The following is a 22756-nucleotide window of genomic DNA, read 5'->3' on the forward strand; positions in this document are numbered from 1 at the left end:
CGTTTTCTCTACGTAAGAACCATCCTCGTACTTCAAGGAATATAATAAAAAAAGAATTAACGAAATCGGTTCAGCCGTTCTCAAGTTATGCGCTTACCAACACATTTTGGGATTCATTTTTATATTATACTAGCTTTCCGCCTGCGGCTTCGCCCGCGTTTTCAAAAAAAAACCCGCATAGTTCCCGTTCCCGTGGGATTTCCGGGATAAAACCTAGCCTATGTCACTCAGAAATGATGTAGCTTTCCAACAGTGAAAGAATTTTTCAAATCTGCCAAGTAGTTTCGGAGCCTATTCAATTCATACAAACAAACAAACAAACAAAAAATCAAACCTTTCCTCTTTATAATATTTGTATAGACTAGCGGTCCGCCCCGGCTTCGCCCGTGGTACATATTTACGTTTTCTCTACATAAAAACCATCCTCGTACTTCAAGGAATATAATAAAAAAAGAATTATCGAAATCGGTCCACCCGTTCTCGAGTTATGCGCTTACCAACACATTTTGCGATTCATTTTTATATATAAGAAGATAGATAGACTAGCAGTCCGCCCCGGCTTCGCCCGTGGTACATATTTACGTTTTCTCTACGTAAGAACCATCCTCGTACTTCAAGGAATATAATAAAAAAAGAATTAACGAAATCGGTTCAGCCGTTCCCAAGTTATGCGCTTACCAACACATTTTGAGATTCATTTTTATATTATAGACTAGATAGATAAAACTAGTTAACTAGTATTTTTAATAAAATACCATCGAATACAGAACTCAGTGTTAAAAGTGTATTTTTTGTACATATTTAGAAAATTAAATGAATATGAATTGTAAGAGGGTTTGACTTTTTGTATTTTTATTAAAAACTAGAAATCCGCGGCGCGGCTTCGCCCGCGTTTTCAAAGGAAAACCCGCATAGTACCCGTTCCCGTGGGATTTCCGGGATAAAACCTATCCTATGTGTTAATCCAAGTTACCCTCTATATGTGTGCTAAATTTCATTGTAATCGGTTCAGTAGTTTTTACGTGAAAGAGTAACAAACATCCATACATCCATACATCCATACATCCATACATCCATACAAACTTTCGCCTTTATAATTGTATTCAGATAGAACTAAATAAAATGCTGTTAAGCACGAATTAATTAATGAACATGCTTTACTACTTATTCTTATATCATATCTAAGACACAAAAAATCTTAAAAATCGGTTGATCCGTTGCTTAGGCTTGGTTGCACCGTATTTTATGTTATAGTTTATTTATTAGAAATATCAACGTTTGTTTACATTGTTTCATTAATTATTAATTACAGTCTTATTATATTCTTCTAAAATGTAACAAACAATTATAGGTATTCACAACATGCAAATATAAATTACACAAACTGACAATTTTAATTGTGTACTCTACAGCGAAAAGAGAAAAAACAACATTAAATTATAAAGAGAACAAAGGCAAAAATAAATGTATATAATAAAAATAATAATTTTTAATAACTAGGACTACAATTTACGAACAGTTCGGAGAGATGTATTAATAATAATTAATATCGATCATATTACCATATTTATTTACCATCTTGCACAGTCTTGGAATAGGAGAGTTGGCTCCGAACTTACACCTACGGACTGGTGGAAGTGAATCAATTTGCTTTCGGGGATACCTTCTAGGGACACATAGTTAAGGTAAATGTAAAATTTAACAATTACAGTAACGGTAACTTTATCGGTGACAGCGAAGTGGGTTGCTCCAGTTTTTTTTGCTTAGTTAAAGTTATCAGTCTCAAGTCACACATCAAATCTATACTAATATTATAAATCTGAAGAGTTTGTTTGTTTGAACGCGCTAATCTCAGAAACTACTGGTCCGATTTACAAAATTCTTTCGGCGTTAGATAGCTCATTTATCGGGGCGCAACTAGTAAAATGATAAAAATAAAATACCTAATATTTGTTGGCATAAAGCATTTTTAGCAGATAAAATAAATTCAGTATCTTTCGAGTATAAGTGACCTAACTCATGAAACTGTCTCATATATAGGATAGAAAATAAAACACAAAAATCGCTATAAATAAATTTTACTTAAACCAATTCTACAATACATTGAATTATTTATTCAGCGGCTCCACGGTAATGCTTCATGTTGACGAGCACCCAGGCAGGGATGGAAAGCCAGCCGATCACCATACCCAAAGAGAGGGTAATTAGTTCCTGGAAAAACAGTTTTAGTTTTAGAGAAATGAAAAAAGTGCACAATATTCGTATTTTTAACATTAATTCATTTGATTATGATAATCTTATAATATTATACATGCAAAAGTTTGTGAGGATGGATGGATGTTTGTTACTTGTTTACGCAAATACTACTGAACCAATTACAATGAAATTTGGTATGTTGCTATATCTGCTAACGTTATGTTAGTAACTAGTTTTTGTATTTCTATTCCAATATTTATATGTATAATCCAACTTTTATTTAATAAGTAAATGTTTTATATGAAATATCCTATATCCTCATTTTTGTATCTAAATGCTTAAATTAGAGAACAATAAAAATATCTATCAGTAAAGACATCATTTTTACTTTACACTTTTATCCTACTTATATTATAAATGCGAAATTTTGTGAGGATGGATGGATGGATGTTTGTAACTCTTTCACGCAAATACTACTGAACCAATTACAATGAAATTCTGTATATAGGCAGTTATCCTAGAAATCCCACAGGAATGGGATCTATGCGTGATTTCTTTGAAAACGCGGGCATAAACTAGTACAAACATATTTTATTCAAAGATTATGCCTTATAAATAAAATTTTGAAACAACAAGCAGTTTCTGCATAACTTTTCCTCAATTAACTAATTAGCCAATTAGTATATAGCCAACAATATCATACCTACAAATTGCAAATCACTTCACATTACAAAAAACAACATTAAAATATTTGTTTTATGCTCTAAAGGTACATTCTGTGAAGTCAGTAAGTATGTAGCAATTTTTATTATACAACAATATACCTAGTAGATGTAGTTTTACATACAATTTATCACCATTTTCAATGAAATTTATGTACAAAAAAGATTGAAATTATAGGTCTTATCATTAGATATGAAATTAAGGTGTCGAAACATAACCTCTAACAAAAAATTACGTAATTATTTTTAACGCAATTTTAGTATTTAAGAGTTATTATTTACAAAGCTTATATGAGTAATATCAGGAAAACACACAAAAACTGTACTTAAATTTGAGTTATATCATCTTATCATGGATTTAAAATAATCAATACTTACTGCCTTGGAAACCTTGTTTCTGGCAGGAATGGCGATACCGCTCATGTTCCTTACTTGCACGGCATTTTTAGCGACTTGGGGGGTCTTCAACAGGCTCCTGATAGCGATCATTTTGTATTTTTGTGGATTAACGCAGTGCAGCAAAACAGTCGTAGTAAAAATCGAACAATAATTTTTTTAGAACGTAAATGTCACTGTCAAGTTTAGTTTTTTTTTATTTGACATTGGTTGGAGCAAAGGCTTTTCGTATGGTTTAAATTATTGCTAGTTTAAAAAATTATACACTTATTCCAATTTGAGTATGAGACTTTTCTAATCACCTTATAACTCACTGAACGTGCTCAGAACAGAAATATTGGAAAAAAAACGTCTCAATAATTTATAATTTTTGACTCCAAAGACAAATTTTAATTAAATAGATTCAATTCAATAGACTTACAATAAAAGGAATATAATAAAAAAAAGACGTGTGGCACTCGGGGACTGCCGCGGTTAAGCTATTGCATGCTATGCCTTCAAGCCACACCTCCGCGCCCGTCGGAGTGGGGAGCGTGAGGTTTTTCGTTACTAAATTTCTGTATTCGGTCCCCGAGCTCAAGGCCCGCGATAGAAGCTATGCAATAGCTTAAAAACACCTATTTTAGTTCTAAACTAACCTGAACCTAATCACGACAAAGACGGGTAGTGAATATCCATGCCGTATATATTAATTCAATAAAATTAATTACATATAAATAAAATTAACTCAATTTTATGTATCATCACTACATAGTATAAAACAAAGTCACTTTCGCTGTCTCTATGTATGTTTAAACCTTTAAAACTACGCAACGGACTTTGATGCGTTTTTTTTAATAGATAGAGTGATTCTCGAGGGAGGTTTTAGTATATAATTTAATACATTTTAGACGAAGCGGGCGAAGCCGTGGGCGGAAAGCTAGTAGTTAATAATTCAAGTATTTGAGAATATAATTACTAGGCTACTTTCATAGCATTATATGGTTATTTATAATTATTGTTATTTTAACCTAATAATTCACAATCAAACTTATACATACACAAAAAATAAAACACCAAAAATTTTCTAAAAATTTTAATCATAAAATAATGTAAAGCTTATTCGTACTTAAAGTAACTTAAAAATATTGTCCTCTGCAAAAACTCAAACATTCTGTGCTCAACTCATTTTCACACTGGCAACATATTACTGTGACACTTCCATTGACTGTGGTCCATCTGAAAAAAAAAAAGTTTTATTAATCATTACTTATTTATTTATTTTATTATTTATTACTTAGATAATAACAAAATCGAGTATGGATAAACGTTTTCTTCTAATTCTATCATATGAAAACGGCTGATCCGATATGTATGAAATTTGGTACAGAGATAGATTATATTTTAATTTATAGTTAGCAATTTTTAGTTTAAAGTTACATGTTAACATTTTATTCCCCACATATAAAAAAAAGACGGGTTGCACTGGGGGAGTGCCGGCAGAAGTGAAAACTTGATTATTAACGTTGAGCATGTTTGATATTTTGGAATGGTATCCGTCTTACGCTTTTTCGATCAGGTCACGTGTCCTGACGCGAGTTTAAGATTTTATACCCATTACAGAAAAAGTGCTCAACGCCGCTAAAGAAGTTTTCACTTAAAAAAAAACTATCTCCTATAATCTATACTACTATTATAAAGCTGAAGAGTTTGTTTGTTTGTTCGAACGCGCTAATCTCAGGAACTACTGGGCCGATTTGAAAAATTATTTCGGTGTTAGATAGCCCATTTATCGAGGGAGGCTATAGGCTATATATCATCTCGCTAAGACCAACAGAAGCGGAGCAATGCGGGTAAAACCGCAGGGCACAGCTAGTAATATCTAAAAACATGTTTCCATTTCATTCCCCACATACAAAAAAAAAAACTATTTCCTATAATAATACCTATAATCACTACATAGTATAAAACAAAGTCGCTTTCTCTGTCCCTATGTCCCTTTGTATGCTTAAATCTTTAAAACTACGCAACGGATTTTGATGCGGTTTTTTTTAAATAGATAGAGTGATTCAAGAGGAAGGTTTTAGTATATAATTTATTAGGTTTTAGACAACGCGGGAGAAGCCGCGGGCGGTAAGCTAGTATAGACTACAAGCCCACATATGAAAAAAATATGGGTCAAATGAACCACCACGGGACATATCTAGTACGAAAGACGAGCAAAAAATAATAAGATTCATCACTATGCCGTCACTTGTAAGCTGTCCAACTGAGTGCAGATGAGAATTGAAAAGTACAGGTAGACTCGGTAAATTTTGGTCATATATTTTTGTACGGCATTCTTAACCATCGATAGATCCATTAAAAATAATAAGAAACCGCTCAGTGCCGTACAAAAATGTTGGTCCACCAAGTCGGAATTTTAATTTAATTTCCGAGAGTTACCGGGGGTAAATTTGGTCATTTGACCATGTACGGCATCTGTGTCATACTATTGCTATACTGCTTTTAATCCATTATTCCGCAACGCCGTACAAAAATCATGGGGACAAGGGGAAAAAATCGAGAGTTGTAATCCCCTCTCTTTCCCCACTCCAGGGGGTCATTTGACTAAGTACGGCTTCGGTTCCAAAACATTATCTAGCACTCAAAAGTACTATTAAAAGCAATGCCGTCAAAAAATAATTGTTCTTTTAAATGTATACCAATAATCATCTTAATTTCATCGAATTCTTGATATAAAGAGCTGTAAGGTCATTTGACCCTGTACGGGAACTTTTTTTTTAACATGATATTGTAAAATTCAATTGTTGTATAGTATTGCCGTTCAAAAGAAACCGTTCTAAAAAAAGTTATAGAGAAATGCAAAACCAGAAATTTTGTTAAAGTTTAAACATCGTAGATTAATGAAATATAATAGTTTTCTACACTTTATTCGTTGTTTTAAATAGTATTAACATAGATAAATTAGGAAAAAACGATGCCGTACATTTTTGTGCAGACCACATCTTTTAGGCTGATGAAAGCGACGAAAGCTACAATTTTAAGGGTGCTTTATGGCCATTTGATACAGTACGGCATTAACATATTTTTACCCAACTACGGCAAAGCAAAAGGAGGGTTATGGTTTTGACAGGTCATGTATGTATGTTCATCTATTCCCTCGTAATTTCTAAACTACTTATCAGAATTCGACAAATAACATATCATTAGAATCGTTCACTGGATAACCAGCGACCAGCTAGTTAAAAGCTATATGGGGTTTCACAAAATCTAATGTGGCGCCCTCTAGCGGACAAAACATACAGAGTAAAAAAATAAAGTTAAGATAAATATGCCGTGTTTGGTATCATTTGAAAGCGTTGTACATTTTGAATATGTATATAATACTAGCATTTGCTGGTGACTTTACCTGTATTCATGGGCTGATTGCATATAATTCACATCTTTTCGTTCATAGCTTTTTTATTAGTTCATCAATTTAACGGAGTCCATTCCACTTGACTCCGACTTTCCAAGGTGATAATTAACCACCTCGAGCTTCTTAATATTAATGTATATTTATATTTTATTATCAAAATATAAAGCAAACATTTCGTTATATGGATTTTTTCTTTTTCAGATTTTTCCCCTTTGAACCAACGAAAATGTACGGCACATGAAAAAATATTATCTATGCATAAAATACTTTAAAAATAAATTTATTTCGTGTTGTGTCAAATGACCCCCTGGAGTGGGGAAAGAGAGGGGATTACAACTCTCGATTTTTTCCCCTTGTCCCCATGATTTTTGTACGGCGTTGCGGAATAATGGATTAAAAGCAGTATAGCAATAGTATGACACAGATGCCGTACATGGTCAAATGACCAAATTTACCCCCGGTAACTCTCGGAAATTAAATTAAAATTCCGACTTGGTGGACCAACATTTTTGTACGGCACTGAGCGGTTTCTTATTATTTTTAATGGATCTATCGATGGTTAAGAATGCCGTACAAAAATATATGACCAAAATTTACCGAGTCTACCTGTACTTTTCAATTCTCATCTGCACTCAGTTGGACAGCTTACAAGTGACGGCATAGTGATGAATCTTATTATTTTTTGCTCGTCTTTCGTACTAGATATGTCCCGTGGTGGTTCATTTGACCCATATTTTTTTCATATGTGGGCTTGTAGTCTAGTATTAAAATAACCAACCTCCCGACCCATCGTTGAACATAAACTCGTCTTGATACTCCTTCAGAAATTGTTCAGATCTGTGCTCGTCCAGGAATAGAGAATACACCTTCTTCACGTCTTCCATACTGACCTGTGAATGAATGAATGAATTAATTATTATTCATTCATAATACTCAAACTCAAACATTTATTTATTCAATTAGACTTCTTATAGAAGGACTTTTGAAACGTCATTACATATTTTTAACATTTACCACTGATTCGAAAAGCTACGGAGAAAAACCGGCAAGAAACTCCATAGTTGCTCTTTTAAATCATGTCAGTTTTACAAATAATTAATCTATAAATTAGAATGAATAATGAATGATAAACGAAGAAATTAATGTATGAATGTACAAAATTTTGGAAGAGAAAACAAAATGAAAATTACAACAAAATATATATATATATTTTTTTTAAACCATTTCATTTGTATGTATTGCGTTTTCAACATACAGTGACACCTATCCTTCTTTTTGACCTTTAGTTTTGCCTGAAAATAATGTTTTTCTACTTCCCACCAACCTCCCCCTATAAAAGAGCACATCAGCTGCTCAACTGCTTTCCGAATCGGTGGTAAATGTTAAAAACGATGCGAAAGTGCTTCTAAAAGAAGTCTAATTGAATAAATAAATGTTTGAGTTTGAGTTGAGTTAAACAACTTGTAATATAGGTAATAGGGTTCCCCCTCCTTTTGGTTACATTTTATCGCATCCCCATTAAATTAGTACTTTTACATACCCACCCTTAATAATCTACCATGATTTCACCCCTAAACTCTAAATAAATAAATAAATATATAATTTACCACCTCCCCCCAACTTCCTTTTTAATTCGTACTTCTTTATAAATCCCTAGTGTTTATCCATATTTCCCTTACCTCAGCGGCCTTCCTCCTCTTGGCAACGAGCGAAGCCGTGGTGATAAGTTGTATAGCGTAACGTAGCGACGTTTCGGTCGCTACACGTGTTAGCACTGTGAGTGCGTCCGCTGACATTTGACAGTCTTCTTCTTCGCATCTACGACAAAGATTTAATTTTAATATATTTAATATAACATAAAAATAAATCGCAAATTGTTTTGGTAAGCGCATAACTTGAAAACGGCTGAACCGATTTCGTTAATTCTTTTTTTATAATATTCCTTGACGCTAGTTTCAAATACAAATATTTTCATTTAATTAGCACATAATTATAGATAGAGATGATATATTATCGCTAATGATGGTATCCAAGTTCTCTTCTATCTTAACTTTTATTCCATCTCTATGAATTCTATCTTTATATTTTTGGTAAATTGTAATACATTGTCTACGCTTCATGTCCATGACATAAAATTAAAATATACTATAATATGTAGTTATTTTTTATCAAATTGAGTAAAATAAATATTTAGTTTTCTAGTATTCTAGTTGCCCAGGAATCGGTCGTGTCAAAATTATCTAGTCAATTTTGTCTATGACCTGCCACAGTGTCTGTTATCTATGCATAAGTAATTTTAGACACTTTTAAAGCCAACTTAGTGTCTATGGTACCTCTTCATCATTTTTATCGTCTGTTGTATAGTGTTTGTCTATGATTTAGTCAATTTTGTCATTTATATAGTCCAATCTAGCTACTTTTTTGCCCAAATCCTACCATAGAGTCTAGAAATGAGCCATTTTTTGCCCAAACCCTACTAAATTACCCAGAAACAAGGCATTTATGGCCCAATTTATTCCCATTTCCCATCAAACTCACCTAATATTAAGTATCTCCCGCAGTTCTCCGTGCGAATAGGGCGCAGTGGGCACAATGATCATTCTGTCCAACAAGTCTAAAGGTATTCCGTGCGGGCTCTTGTAGTTCGTGCCCCTGATTCGAGTTATGCCCCTGTTAGTCGCCATTATAACAACGGGGGCACTTTCCGATTCTAGCGCTCGGTTGAGGAATGAAAAACATTCGATGTCTAGCATGTGCGCCTGGAATGAAACAAGAAATACGTTTTTTTATAAAAATGTTGAAAATAAACGTTGTTTAAATCGGACAGTTCCTGGGATAAGTTCATTCAAACGAACAACAAAATCTTCATTGAATTAGCACAGATTAATCAAACTCAAGCATTTATGTTTTCAAACCGATTGGCCGATTCTCAGACTTACCCGATATGCACAGAAAATTTCATGAGAATCAGTCCACCCGTTTCGGAGGAGTATGCAGACTAACATTGTGACACGAGATTTATATATATTAAGATATAGATAGATAGGCTTCTTTTGAAGCGTCCCAAAATATTTTTACCAATAACCACTGCATGTATCACATTTAAAATCAAATGCTTGAGTCATGATGATAATTATCATAAAATAATAATCAACCATCCATATAAAGACGCAATTCATAAAAAAAACAAGGAGTCGTCAACTCGACCCCTACCATTCATATATGAATGAACTAGCTTACGACCCGCGGCTTCGTCCGCTTTGTTTAAAACTTAAATTACATACTAAAAATTACCTCTATCTATTAAAAAAAACAGCATCAAAATACATTGCGTAGTTTTAAAGATTTAAGCATACATAGGGACATCGACTTTGTTTTATACTATGTAGTTATAGTTATAAAGTTTGTATATTTAGTTGATTCTAAAATTATAAGTTTCTCTATTCCAGTTATTCTATTATATTATAAATCTGAAGAGTTTGTTTGTCTGTTTGAACGCGCTAATCTCAGGTCCGATTTGAAAAATTCTTTCGGTGTTAGATAGCCCATTTATCGAGGAAGGCTATATATATAAGGCTATATATCATCTCGCTAAGACCAACAGGAGCGGAGCACTGCGGGTAAAACCGCGGGGCACAGCTAATTTAGTTTAAATGAAAAAAATACTAACCTCATCAACAAACAACACGCCAGGTATCATCTCAGCTTTGCCCTCCTCCCTCCACTCGGCCACTTTACTGTTTATTTGTTCGCGAATTTCCGATTTTATCTCACCGGTGTCACCTGTTAGGAAAAATTGGTAAAATTATGTAAAAATAGCACATAAAATGTTGAAAAATGAGGGCAAAAATGATATTTTGAAAAACGAGGTTATCAATTTTTTTTTTAACTAAAAGTAAAAAAATGGCTTCGAATATTGAGGATATCAAAAATACAATACAATTTCAAATTTATCAAACGCAACAATGTCTTTATTTTAAATACAAATTATAAACTTTTTTGGTTGTCTGGAAGAAATTGCTTTTAAGCAATAAGGCCGCCTATTGTACACTTTCCAATATTTTGATGTATTCATTTATTTTAAAATTCATGTTATATGTACAATGAAGTGTCATAAATAAATAAATAAATAAATATAAAATAGAACAAAATTATGAAAATTTCAACTTTCCACAAGACTAATCTATATTCTATTGATATAAATAACATCTGTTTGTGACAGTGCATACACCAAAATAATCTCTAAAACGGCTGAACCGATTTTGCCGAGACTAGCACTCAAAGCAAATATTATAAGTAGTAATTTATTCTATTTTTTTACAAATAACTATTAACAAAAACTTTTACACATAATATATAACTAAATAATCCCTACTAATATTATAAATGCGAAAGTAACTCTGTCTGTCTGTCTGTTACGCTTTCCCGCTTAAACCTCTCAACCGATTTTGATGAAATTTGGCACAGACAATCTTTAGACACTGAGAAAGAATATAGGCTACCTTTTATCAAAACTAGTAATAAATTAATATATAAAGAAGCTAGTCCATACTGATATTATAAATGCGAAAGTAACTCTGTCTGTCTGTTACTCAATCACGCCTTAACTACTGAACCAATTTGCATGAAATTTGGTATAGAGATATTTTGATACCCGAGAAAGGACATAGGATAGGTTTTATCCCAGAAATCCTACGGGAACGGGTTTTTCTTTGAAAACGCGGGCGAAGCCGCGGGCGGAAAGCTAGTAATAAATAAATACTCACCCGAGAACAAAGCCAAAAAGCCGTGTGTCCTAGAGTTAATCACATCTACTTCATGCAAAGTGACCGTGTGTACAACTTCCTTGCGTTTCTGCAGTTCACCCTCCGGGCATTGGACGAAGCGGGCTTGCTGACCTGAAAATAATAATAATAAAATATATCACTACATAGTATAAAACAAAGTCGCTTTCTCTGTCCCTATGTCCCTATGTATGCTTAAATCTTTAAAACTACGCAACGGATTTTGATGCGGTTTTTTTTAGATAGAGTGATTCATGAGGAAGGTTTTAGTGTATAATTTATTATGTTTTAGACAAAGCGGGCGAAGCCGCGGGCGGAAAGCTAGTAAAGAAATAAAACATTTACTGTCTTACCACAAAAACTTTAGACAAGGTTTAACTTTAAGCGCGGGTTCTCTTTAATCTGGTTTTGTCGTATTTCACATAGACAACTATTAAAGTGACAGATCGCTGGTTTAAAGTTAGACTGTGTTTAAATTGAACCACAAAACAATTTAAAAATTCTGTCCAAAGATTTTTGTGGTAGGACAGCTGTTAGTTTATCACACAACAAATATTTATGAAAAACTAGTTCTCTCTCCATAAGAACCATCCTCATACCTCAAGAAACGTTATATAAAAAAGAATTAACGAAATCGGTTTAGCCGTTCTCGAGTTATACACACACATTTTGCAATTCATTTTCATTTTATACATCATAAAATCAAATATTTCAATACTCATATAAACAGACAAATTATAGTTTAAACAACAAGACTAAAAAAAGCGTGTGCACCCAGCACACGTGTTAGAAGTGAAACTTCTTTGGCAAGATTAAAATGTACAAGTCAATAACTGCGTTAAAAACAACCGACTTCAAACTTGCACTTGCAACATTTACAAATACAGACAAAAATGCTCATAAAATAAAAACTACTGGGCCTATCCGAATAGAATTTTTATGGGACCAATTCGACACCATCCCGCATCGAACAAAAAAAGAATCACGTAAATCGGTTCAGAAACCACGGAGTAATCGGTGTACATACATAAAAAAAAAAAAAAACATACCGGCCGAATTGATAACCTCCTCCTTTTTTTTGAAGTCGGTTAAAAATTTAATTAATGTTTACTGTATGTGACTGAATGTGTTTTTATATTTTAAGAATGTAAATTTCAGTGGAAACTGCTGATGTGTATAGTTTTTTGTTATTTTAATTTTAAGAAACACTGAATTGTTTGTTTCCCAAAGACAAATAAATAAATAAAGATTCAAAGATACCAAAAACGTCGCATTACTCCATGACGTGACGGTATTGCCATGACGTGACCTTGAAATTTTACTCTCAACGCGCCTAAAGAAGTTTCACTTCAAATAAATAAGTTATTACATACCTGTAGCATCATAGTCCCTCGCTCTAGCGAAGCTTCTTCCCAACTTGTTGATTTTTCCAGTCGCTTTATCTATTGTGATGACGTCACCGGCTTGTACCTATAATATTTAAAGTTTTAATTAAAACTAGCTTTCCGCCCGCTTTGTCTAAAACATAATAAATTATATACTAAAACCTTCCTCTTGAATCACTCTATCTATTAAAAAAACCGCATCAAAATCCGTTGCGTAGTTTTAAAGATTTAAGCATACATAGGGACATAGGGACAGAGAAAGCGACTTATACCATGACGACATATACGAGCGTTTTATACCATGTAGTGATATTTATGTTATACGCGTGAAGGTATGTCTGTAAGTGATAAGGTTAAAACATTTTAGACAACTATGAATATTTAGATAGGACTCGTGGGTAAAGAAGATGGTGGGGCATATCTATACAGGGTGTAAACGTTAAGTGTGCACAGGCAATTATTCCGAAAGTATTACAGATATCAAAAAACTTTAAACTGATATTGAAAGTACTATACCTCATGAGTAAAATGACAATAATAACTTTTAAAATAAAACGAGAAATATACAAAAATGTTACATTAAACGCTCCCATACATTTTGTATTCAAAGCAAATATTCGAAATGACATCCTCAATTTTTTTTTTTTTTTTTTTTAATCTTTTTTTTGCTGCGATCTGTCTCCATCATAATTGGGACAATAAGCGGCATGTTGGACATATCATTATTGGCATGCACGGTATGTGACCTTTGTCACATCCTCATTATAACAGTGTGGTCACTGTGGGCGGACCAAATCTTGAGGTATTTTTCGTTTCAGTCGTCGTGCTTGATGATCTTCACCCATAAGTGTCTGGGCGAGAATATTAGGGTGGTGCGCTAAGCGGTCTTTATATGACTTGGTATAGCGTTGGATCTCTTGTTTCACAGTAGGGATTCTTAGGTCATTGTGAAGGAGCTCGTTGGGTATGTACCACGGAGAGCTTGTCATTATTCTTAGTACATATCTTGTTTTGAAATCTTTGAAGTATCTCAATATTGGAATTAGCCGCGGTTCCCCAAAGTTGGATCCCATATGTCCATATGGGTTTTAGGATAGCCTTATATACTAGTATTTTGTTCTCAAGGGACAGTTGGGACTTTCCACCGATGAGCCAGTGCAGTTTTCTAGCCTGTAGCCCAAGTTGTTTTCTTTTAGTGAAGATGTGTTTTTGCCAGGTTAATCTCTTGTCAAGGTGGATTCCGAGGTATTTCACATGGTCAGCTTGAGGAATTACAATGTCGTTTAATTTTACTGCGGGACATAAGCCTCTTCTCAAAGTGAACGTGACGTTTACAGATTTTGTTTCATTTGCCTTCATACGCCATTTCTTGAGCCATTGGGAGATTTCATTAAGTGCCTTTTGAAGTATCTCTGAGGCTATTACTGGGTCACTATGCGTTGCTAAGATAGCGGTATCGTCAGCAAATGTACCTGTGATGACTGTTGTGGGTGTCGGTATATCGGCAGTAAAGAGCAGGTATAGTACAGGTCCCAACACGCTGCCCTGAGGGACTCCCGCCTTTATAGGACACAGCTCGGACAACGCTTCTCCTTCCCGGACAATGAAGTGTCTTCTTTCCAAGAATGATTTTATAAGGTCATATAGGTAATTTGGTAGTGAGGATTTAGCTTTATAGAGTAGGCCTTCGTGCCATACACGGTCAAATGCCTGGGATATGTCCAAGAAAGCACCAGAGCAGTACGTTTTTGTTTCCAAGGACTCCATAATTTTTTTCGTGAGCCTATGTACCTGATCAACAGTGGCATGTTTGCTGCGGAACCCGAACTGGTGATCTGGTATTAATTTCTTTTCCGCGAGTATGGGTAGCAGGCGTGTCAGTAGGAGTGACTCATATATTTTGGAAACGATCGGTAGAAGGCTTATGGGCCTATATGACTTCGCCTCTTCAGGTTTTTTGTTTGGCTTAAGCAACATAATAATCATCCCGACTTTCCATTGATCAGGGAAGAATCGTAGCCTCGTTATGGCATTGAAAAGAGACGTTAGGTAGATCATTCCCGATTCAGGCAGCTCTTTTAATAAACGATTGGTGATGAGATCGTAACCAGGTGATTTTTTTGGGTTAGAGCACTTTATAGTATTGCTGATCTCCTTTTTTGAGAATTTGGGCGGGGGGTTTTCCGTATCCACATCTGTGCCCAGAAGGTTGTTGACAACTTCGAGGTGATCTAATGGGCCTTCATATGGGTGAGGAGAGAAAACGTTCGTCAGATGATTCGAGAAGCACTTAGCCTTCTCTTGGTCTGTTCGGGCCCAAGTTTCATCTGTTTTTCTAATGGGGGGTGATATTCTGACAGGTCGTTTGAGTTTTCTGGTGGCCTTCCACAAGGAGTAGTCTGAGGAAGCGGTGGAGTCCAGTCCCGATAGGTAATTACTAAATCTTACATTACGATCTAGATCTAGTGTATGCTTCAAGTCTCTGATGATGTGATTAAGCTGCTTTTTAGTATTGGGATTTCTAGTTTCTTGCCACTGTTTACGTAGTTTCCTCTTTAATGCTACCTTATGAAGTACGTGTCTGGGGACAAGGTTATCTGTCCTTGGAGGTTTCGATGGCGGGGTCGACGACCATGCTGCATCTTGTACACTACTATTGAAAAATTCCACTGCTTTTGTTATGTCATCTGCTGATTTTAAACGGATTTGATTAGTAAATGCCTTATCGACAAGTTCTCTAAAAAGTGGCCAGTTAGTGTTTTTATTGTGTAGTGTACATTTTTCTATTTGTGTTTCAGCGACAGTTTGAACATTTACTAGAATTGGGGAATGATCGGAGGACAGATCTAGGGAACCTTGACAGGTGATGTTGTTCTTGGGGATTCCTTTGGTGATGCAGAAGTCTATAAGATCCGGAATTTTATTTTTGTCAGATGGCCAATAGGTGGGTTGTCCAGTAGACACAACTTCCAGATTCTTGGCTTGGACGCATCTGAGAAGCTCTCGCCCTCTAGGTAGTATCAACCGGGAGCCCCAAAAAGTATGCTTTGCATTATAATCACCGCCCGCAATGAAACGGCGACCAAGCGTTTGAAAGTAGTCGTTAAATTCTGCTTCTTTTACAGTGTATCTTGGTGGTAGGTATAGTGCTGAAACCGTAATATCGCTAACCCAGTCACTTATTACTACACTTGTTGCTTGAATATAATTTTTTGAGTAAGAGCCCAGAAGGTAGTGTTTTAACTTCGATTTGATAAGAACAGCTGAACCACCATGGGCCTTGTTGTCTGGGTGGTCTGTGCGATATATAGTATAACCTGTTATTGTTAGGTAGCTCTTTGATGTGAAGTGAGTTTCGGAGATAAGCATTATATCTATGTGGTTCATTTTGAGAAATATTTTCAACTCTTCTGAGTGGTGTGACAAGCCGTTCGCATTCCATACGCCAATAATTAGTGCAGTGAATGTGTTTGGATATTGGCAATGACTTCGGTTAACGTTTTTGTCATAATGAGCATTTGGTTCATAAGAAATCCTCAATTTGGAAAACCATTTTTTCCTCATCAAGCTCTATTTACAGTTTCTAAATGAACTTTCATTAACATTTGCAAAATAAATTAAAGTATAAAATCAAATAAAAAAGCAAAACCTTTCATACTAAATGTTTGGAATAGTCATATTTCATACTAAATGTACGGGAGCATTTGATGTAAATTTTTTGGATATTTCTCGTTTTATTTTTACAAAGTTATTATTGTCATTTTACTCATTAGGTATAGTACTTTTTATATCAGTTTAAAGTTTTTTGATATCTGCAATAGTTACGGAATAATCGCCTGTGCACACTTAACGATTACAACCGGTATAATATACACAAAAAATAGTAAAAATTGGCAAAACATTAGAATTATACTTAAAATAGCTCTTCGCCCGCGTAAGCTTAGCAAAGGAAAACCTGCATAGTTCCCTTTCCCATGGGATGTTTAGGATAAAAACTATCCTATGTGTTAATCCAACTTACCCTCTACGTGTGTGCCAAATTTCATGATGATCAGTTCAGCAGTTTTTTGCGTGAAGGAGCAACAAACAAACATATATCGCATATTTTATAATATATATAAATATAATATATAGTATAGTAGGATTTGCTTGGAAGAAATTGCTGTTCAGCAATAAAGCCGCCAATAGCTTAGTATAATATCCTGATTATATATAAAATTCTCGTGTCACAATGTTAGTCTGCATACTCCTACGAAACGGGTGGACCGATTCTCATGAAATTTTCTGTGCATATCGGGTAAGTCCTATTTTTCATATCTACCACGGGCGAAGCCGGGGCGGACCGCTAGTAAATAGATAAATAAATAAATAGGATTCAATCTCTATTTATAAAAATTAATTCCTATTATTTTCCTATAAAATTTTCTTGACAAAAACTATTTTACCTTTTCCTTCATAAGCGAGTCGATCATCTTGCTGCCCATATCATAATTAGTTTCCATATCTGTTGTTTTCAACGTCAACCTCCCAGATCGAGCCCCACCGCCCCCCGCTGCTCTTTCTATCACCACTTCTACTACCTCACCCTCTATGATCTCTGATTCTTCCCTGAAATTATTAATTCATTTTTAGATGTAACTTTTGATTTAATATTTTAAGATGAATAGTTGTCACTATTTCCTGTCAAAACATGCTAGCTGTCGAAAACTATAAAATGCCACGTTCCTTTGATTCGTGGCGCATTCGTACGAATCGTACGTATTCGTACGTTCGGACGTTGTTTATACGACGTTAGACCCAACTACCCTCACTTTGCTAATAGTCGTTGACTTGCTGCGATTTGTTATCAACTACCTACATCAATTAGGTAGCTGTGTAGAATCGCAGTACATTCTTATTACATTCAAACTTGTATTTAACCCGGCCTCGCGTGTTTTTTTCTTATATTATTTATTTACTAGCTGTGCCGCGCAGTTTTACCCGCAGTGCTGCGCTCGTGTTAGTCTTAGCGTGATGACATATAGCCTTCCTCGATAAATGGGCTATCGGACACTGAAAGAGTTTTACAAATCAGGCCAGTAGTTCCTGAGATTAGCGCGTTCAAACAAACAAACTCTTCAGCTTATAATATTAGTATAGATTTATTTATAGGCCAAGACACTTTATGTAGTTCCCCGTCAATTTGCCCACATAGTCAAATAAATATATATATTTAGATTTGCATTTTAGGACCGATTTTTCAATGCTTGGATAAAACTTATCCGTCCAATAAAGTATTACACAATAATATTAAAATGTCACGTAAAATGTCAAATACGGGCAATTAGTAAACGTTTTTAAAATGGTAGTTTTATACATTATTCGACGAATAAGTTTTATCCAAGCATTGAAAAATCATCCCTTAATATAACAAGTTTTATTTATTAGGCAGGTAGTCTACTTTGGCTTTTCCAAAAATATAAAATACATACTTAATTCTTATGCCAATAGATTTCCTTATAGCCTGTGTTAATGCTTCCGTTTTGCTCATCTCCAAAGAGTAGATTTCAGAACCTGTGGAAAGAATAAGAAAACATAATACTCCATCCTTTGAATTGAAGAAATATTATAGTAGTAGTTATTGAACAAATTTTAATGGTGTTTGTTTTATTTATACAGGGTGTCCCACTATTGGTATACTAAGCGCGAAGGGACTTGTAGTTTTGCATACACTGATCACGTAAAAAATACTTCAACAACAAAATTACGTCAAAAATTTTTTGCTAAATTTTTCCTGAAAATCCATGTTTTCATCTCTAACTTCGCGCAGACGGCATATACCGCTTCTCTAATGTGAGCATTTTGTCTATGAAAACATAATCTTAAACGATAGCTCACGTGCGGGTGGCAAAGTTGGGCAGGTTGCTTGTTATGTGTGTTCACATAGAGTTTTATGAGTTTTTCTATTTGAAAAAAAAAATGCGTCTGGAATTTTATAAGTATTTTTTACGTACTCAGCGTATGCAAAACTATAACCTCCTTTGAGCTTAGTATACCAACAGTGGGACACCCTGTATACTAGCTTCCGCCCACGACTTTTTCTACATATTTCTCCAGGATAAAAAGTATCCCATTTTATGCCCAGGATAATAAGGTATAATTATACCAAGTTTCATCGAAATCGAACTGTTAGTTTTCACGTGATGCCTGAACATACAAAATTTTTTTAATCTCATATTTGGGTTTGGTATCGATCCAGTAACACCCCCCCCCTGCTATCTATTTTTTCAATATATTCAATGTACAGACTTGACCCTTCTACAGATTAATTATATGTATATGTATAGATCTAGTCAATATCTAAGGGTTGTAACTGATAAAATTTTCGAAAAATATACATGATAAATCTATCTAGTCTATATATATGTTACGGCTAAAGGTAGGTGAGAACATAAACTTAAGATTAGCCGGCTAAACTTAGGTTTATTTTCGACGAGGTGTTAATGTTAGTTTGTTCTATCTTTAGCCGGCTAAACTTAAGTGTAACCGCAGGCCCGTGGCTAAAAATGTCGGGGTGGGTAGATTTGGTTACTATAATACATGTAAGGAACAGGGCGAGTGTTTTCTGGCACTTCGCCGGCTGCTGCCGCAGCACGCTCGCTGCGCTCGCTCGGCTCGTGCGGGTCTTAAGAGTTCTAACCTAACCTAACCTAGCCACCAGCTTTCTGCCCTGAGTCGGGGTGGGTAGATTTGGTTACTATAATACATGTAAGGAACAGGGCGAGTGTTTTCTGGCACTGTGCGGGCCCCTCAAGCCCTCCACCGGCCCGGCGCTAACCAAATCTACCCACCCCGACATTTTTAGCCACGGGCCTGCGGTTACACTTAAGTTTAGCCGGCTAAAGATAGAACAAACTAACATTAACACCTCGTCGAAAATAAACCTAAGTTTAGCCGGCTAATCTTAAGTTTATGTTCTCACCTACCTTTAGCCGTGACATATATACTGAATAGCATGAAATAAAATTCAAATTAATAACTTAAAAAGTGACAACAAACCTGCCATGCTTGTAAATGGTGTATCTGGTCCCAACGCCTGTGCAAGCCCCATGGCAATGGCTGTTTTACCTGTACCAGGTTGACCGGCTAGGAGCACCGCTCTGCCTGCTATTTTACCTGAAAATAAATAAATATTTTCTTTTTTTAATATTAAGGCGAACCGCAATCGCCGGTACAGCCTGAAAATCAGCGCTGCTTTTGTGCAGCATTTTGCTGAGGCTGTATCCGTTTGCCTAATTTTAAGATAAATTTTGTAATGTTATTGGCTGTTTTTTTTGGCAATAAATTTCTAATTAATAAATTTAAAATAGATATTGCGATATTAATGTGTTTTAGCATTTCTTACTTATAATTTTGTTTGGGTATCTTAACAGTAGTGTAGATAAAACCATGATTTTTATACAAATATTTCTCTATAAATTACATCCATGCTTATTTTTAAAGTTACACAAACAAAGGTTTTATTTTCACATACCAACAAATTTTTATACTATGTATTTGTTCTATATTTGTTTGTGTTCATTGTTTTTGATATTGATTTAGGAATATGTGAGATCCTTTTTTAATGTGTCATGCTGGTGTTAATGTTTATTTAAATTAGTCGCAGAGGCAATACATTTTATCAACATCACAAAAAATTGTCGTTACCATAGCAACCAAACATGTTTATTCAATACATACCTTCTCGAATCATCTGTAAAATGACGCCAGCAGCCTTCCTGGCCATCTTCTGGCCCACCATGCCTTGAGACACTGCTCTAGGCTCCAAGGCATCGTCTAAACCTAACCCTCTAATATGGGAATGAGCTCCGATCCTCTCTATTCGCGTTATGGATCGCACTTCTTGAACTTGCGCCGCTGCTAGTGACTAAAATACGTAAAAAGTATTAAAAACATGGTATTTTAGGTATAAGAGTTCAACATTTGAGGTTATATTCACGTTAAGCAGTTTTTATACTAATAACTACATGTTGTTAACGGTGTTATAATAAAATAAATTGTATGTAATACTTACAGCCATTTTTTTATGTATTCGTTCGATGATAAACAAGAATTACACAGTTATTATGAATTACAAACACAACGTTTGTATCCGGCGCAAAACAAATTACAAATCTGATGACTGACGTTTTGCTTGGTGTTGCTATTTGCTGCCACAGACTACACAGACTATGTTAATGTATGCATTTTCAAAAAAATTCAAGTGAATTTTTTTTTGTGATCGAATTTTTTATATTCTTTAAAAATTTGTAATAGTAAATTTATTTAGATCAAGTCTAATTTCTGATTAATTAAATAATTTGCTGTGTTTTTTTACTTTAGCTCTAGGTCAATTTAAATAATTTACTGTTAAGTGATGAACAATCAATTTCTACTCTCCATAGAATCAATGAATGTACCCACAGCGAATACTCTAAAATGACTCAAATCAATATTTAAACATTGAGCTATTATTACTGCGTAGTAATAAAGTAATTAGAGTACTGTACTGTAAACACACTGGCATCCATTCTTATGGTGTTTATGATAAAATATCAGAAAATAGATAAATTATATTTTAAGTAGTTTCTAGTGTGCTTAGGGCGTAAACTAGAAATGTTGTATGGTCTAAGATCCGAATATAAGTCGAAATGCAACGGCGTGATAATAGAATGAGACCAATTTTATAATAAACTAGCGGTCCGCCCCGGCTTCGCCCGTGGTACATGTTTACGTTTTCTCTACATAAAAACTATCCTCGTACTTCAAGAAATATAATAAAAAAAGAATTATCGAAATCGGTTCAGCCGTTCTCGAGTTATGCGCTTTCCAACACATTTTGCGATTCATTTTTATATATAAGATTTAGTGTATTAAAAATGGGTTGACTGGGAAAATCCTGAACAGGATATTTTTTATTAATTATTATTATGAAAAAAAAATTGCCAATTCCCAAAATTTTCCAAAGGTGGACCCCTAGCGCCAGCTTACCATGATCCGCGGAACCCCAAAAAAACTTATTCGCATAAGTGAATCTATATTATTTTTAAAATTGATTGATTTCTTGCAGTGTTTTTGTATGAAAAGGCTTAGCCAAGTAACAAGTTAATGTTCATATACTGAAATTTCCAGTGTATTAGATATAAGCTTCTTGCTGGGAGGGGCCAGGTCGTAGAAGAATTAAATAATAAGAAAATACATATATGTGATTTAAGGAAAAGTGTGGGTCATATGCGAAATATGACTCGTTAGAGTTTCAGGTATGAATATGTTGACTTCGTGTTTTAAATTGCAGACCCGTACGTCAAAAAAATAAAGACAGAGAATCGTATAATGATGATTTTAAGACCAATCTTTGCAATTATTTTCTATCGAGCCGATTTCGTCCAATTACGTATCGAGTCCGTCCACGGTCTTAGAAATATGACGAATATATGCTCATAAACTTCGCATTTACAATATAAGTAGAATAGGATAGTAGTAGGAGTAGGAAATATAGGATATGGATAGGATATGGGGATAGGATTATCATCCTGAGGTCTGAGGGCCATCAATAAACGCAAACGAAGCCGTAGCGCAAAAGCTTGTTTAGTAATTTAAAAATTTAAACAACGACGGCCTATGTTATTCAAATGTTAAAATAAAAACATTGAAAACAATATTAAAAATTAAAAACTTTTCATTTTCTATTTTCGAAACAGCGCGGCATATTATTACCTACCAATCCGAGATCACTCATTGAAATGTCACACAACACTCAAATTAAAAACATGTGACACGTTTTCATTGCGAAATAGGTCGCAAAACCTACTTGCTAGAGATATAACAGGCGTTTATACCGTTAGGTATCCCCTA

At 34.7% G+C, this 22756-nt stretch overlaps 2 protein-coding genes across 2 annotated transcripts; both read right to left on the reverse strand.

The window, feature by feature from the left end:
* Nucleotides 1–2062: 2062 nt before the first annotated feature.
* On the reverse strand, nt 2063–3492 carry COX8 (Cytochrome c oxidase subunit 8). The gene is made up of 2 exons (XM_090119048.1): nt 3297–3492; nt 2063–2211 (listed from the first exon to the last, which is right to left on the reverse strand). The coding sequence occupies exons 1-2, from the start codon at nt 3405–3407 to the stop codon at nt 2113–2115; spliced, it is 210 nt and encodes a 69-aa protein (XP_089975174.1). The 5' UTR covers nt 3408–3492; the 3' UTR covers nt 2063–2112.
* An 892-nt stretch (nt 3493–4384) lies between these two features.
* rept (RuvB-like helicase 2 rept) lies at nt 4385–21049 on the reverse strand. Its single transcript, XM_090119121.1, has 12 exons — nt 20937–21049; nt 20603–20789; nt 19922–20038; nt 18355–18436; nt 17329–17491; nt 12872–12968; nt 11481–11612; nt 10385–10497; nt 9253–9473; nt 8394–8532; nt 7493–7604; nt 4385–4532 (listed from the first exon to the last, which is right to left on the reverse strand). The coding sequence occupies exons 1-12, from the start codon at nt 20940–20942 to the stop codon at nt 4501–4503; spliced, it is 1401 nt and encodes a 466-aa protein (XP_089975247.1). The 5' UTR covers nt 20943–21049; the 3' UTR covers nt 4385–4500.
* Nucleotides 21050–22756: the final 1707 nt, after the last annotated feature.

Source organism: Colias eurytheme, chromosome 31 (assembly GCF_061535395.1).
Source record: "Colias eurytheme isolate Ceu_HAF_F1 chromosome 31, ilColEury1 Martin Lab GWU primary, whole genome shotgun sequence".
Lineage (NCBI taxonomy): Eukaryota > Metazoa > Arthropoda > Insecta > Lepidoptera > Pieridae > Colias > Colias eurytheme.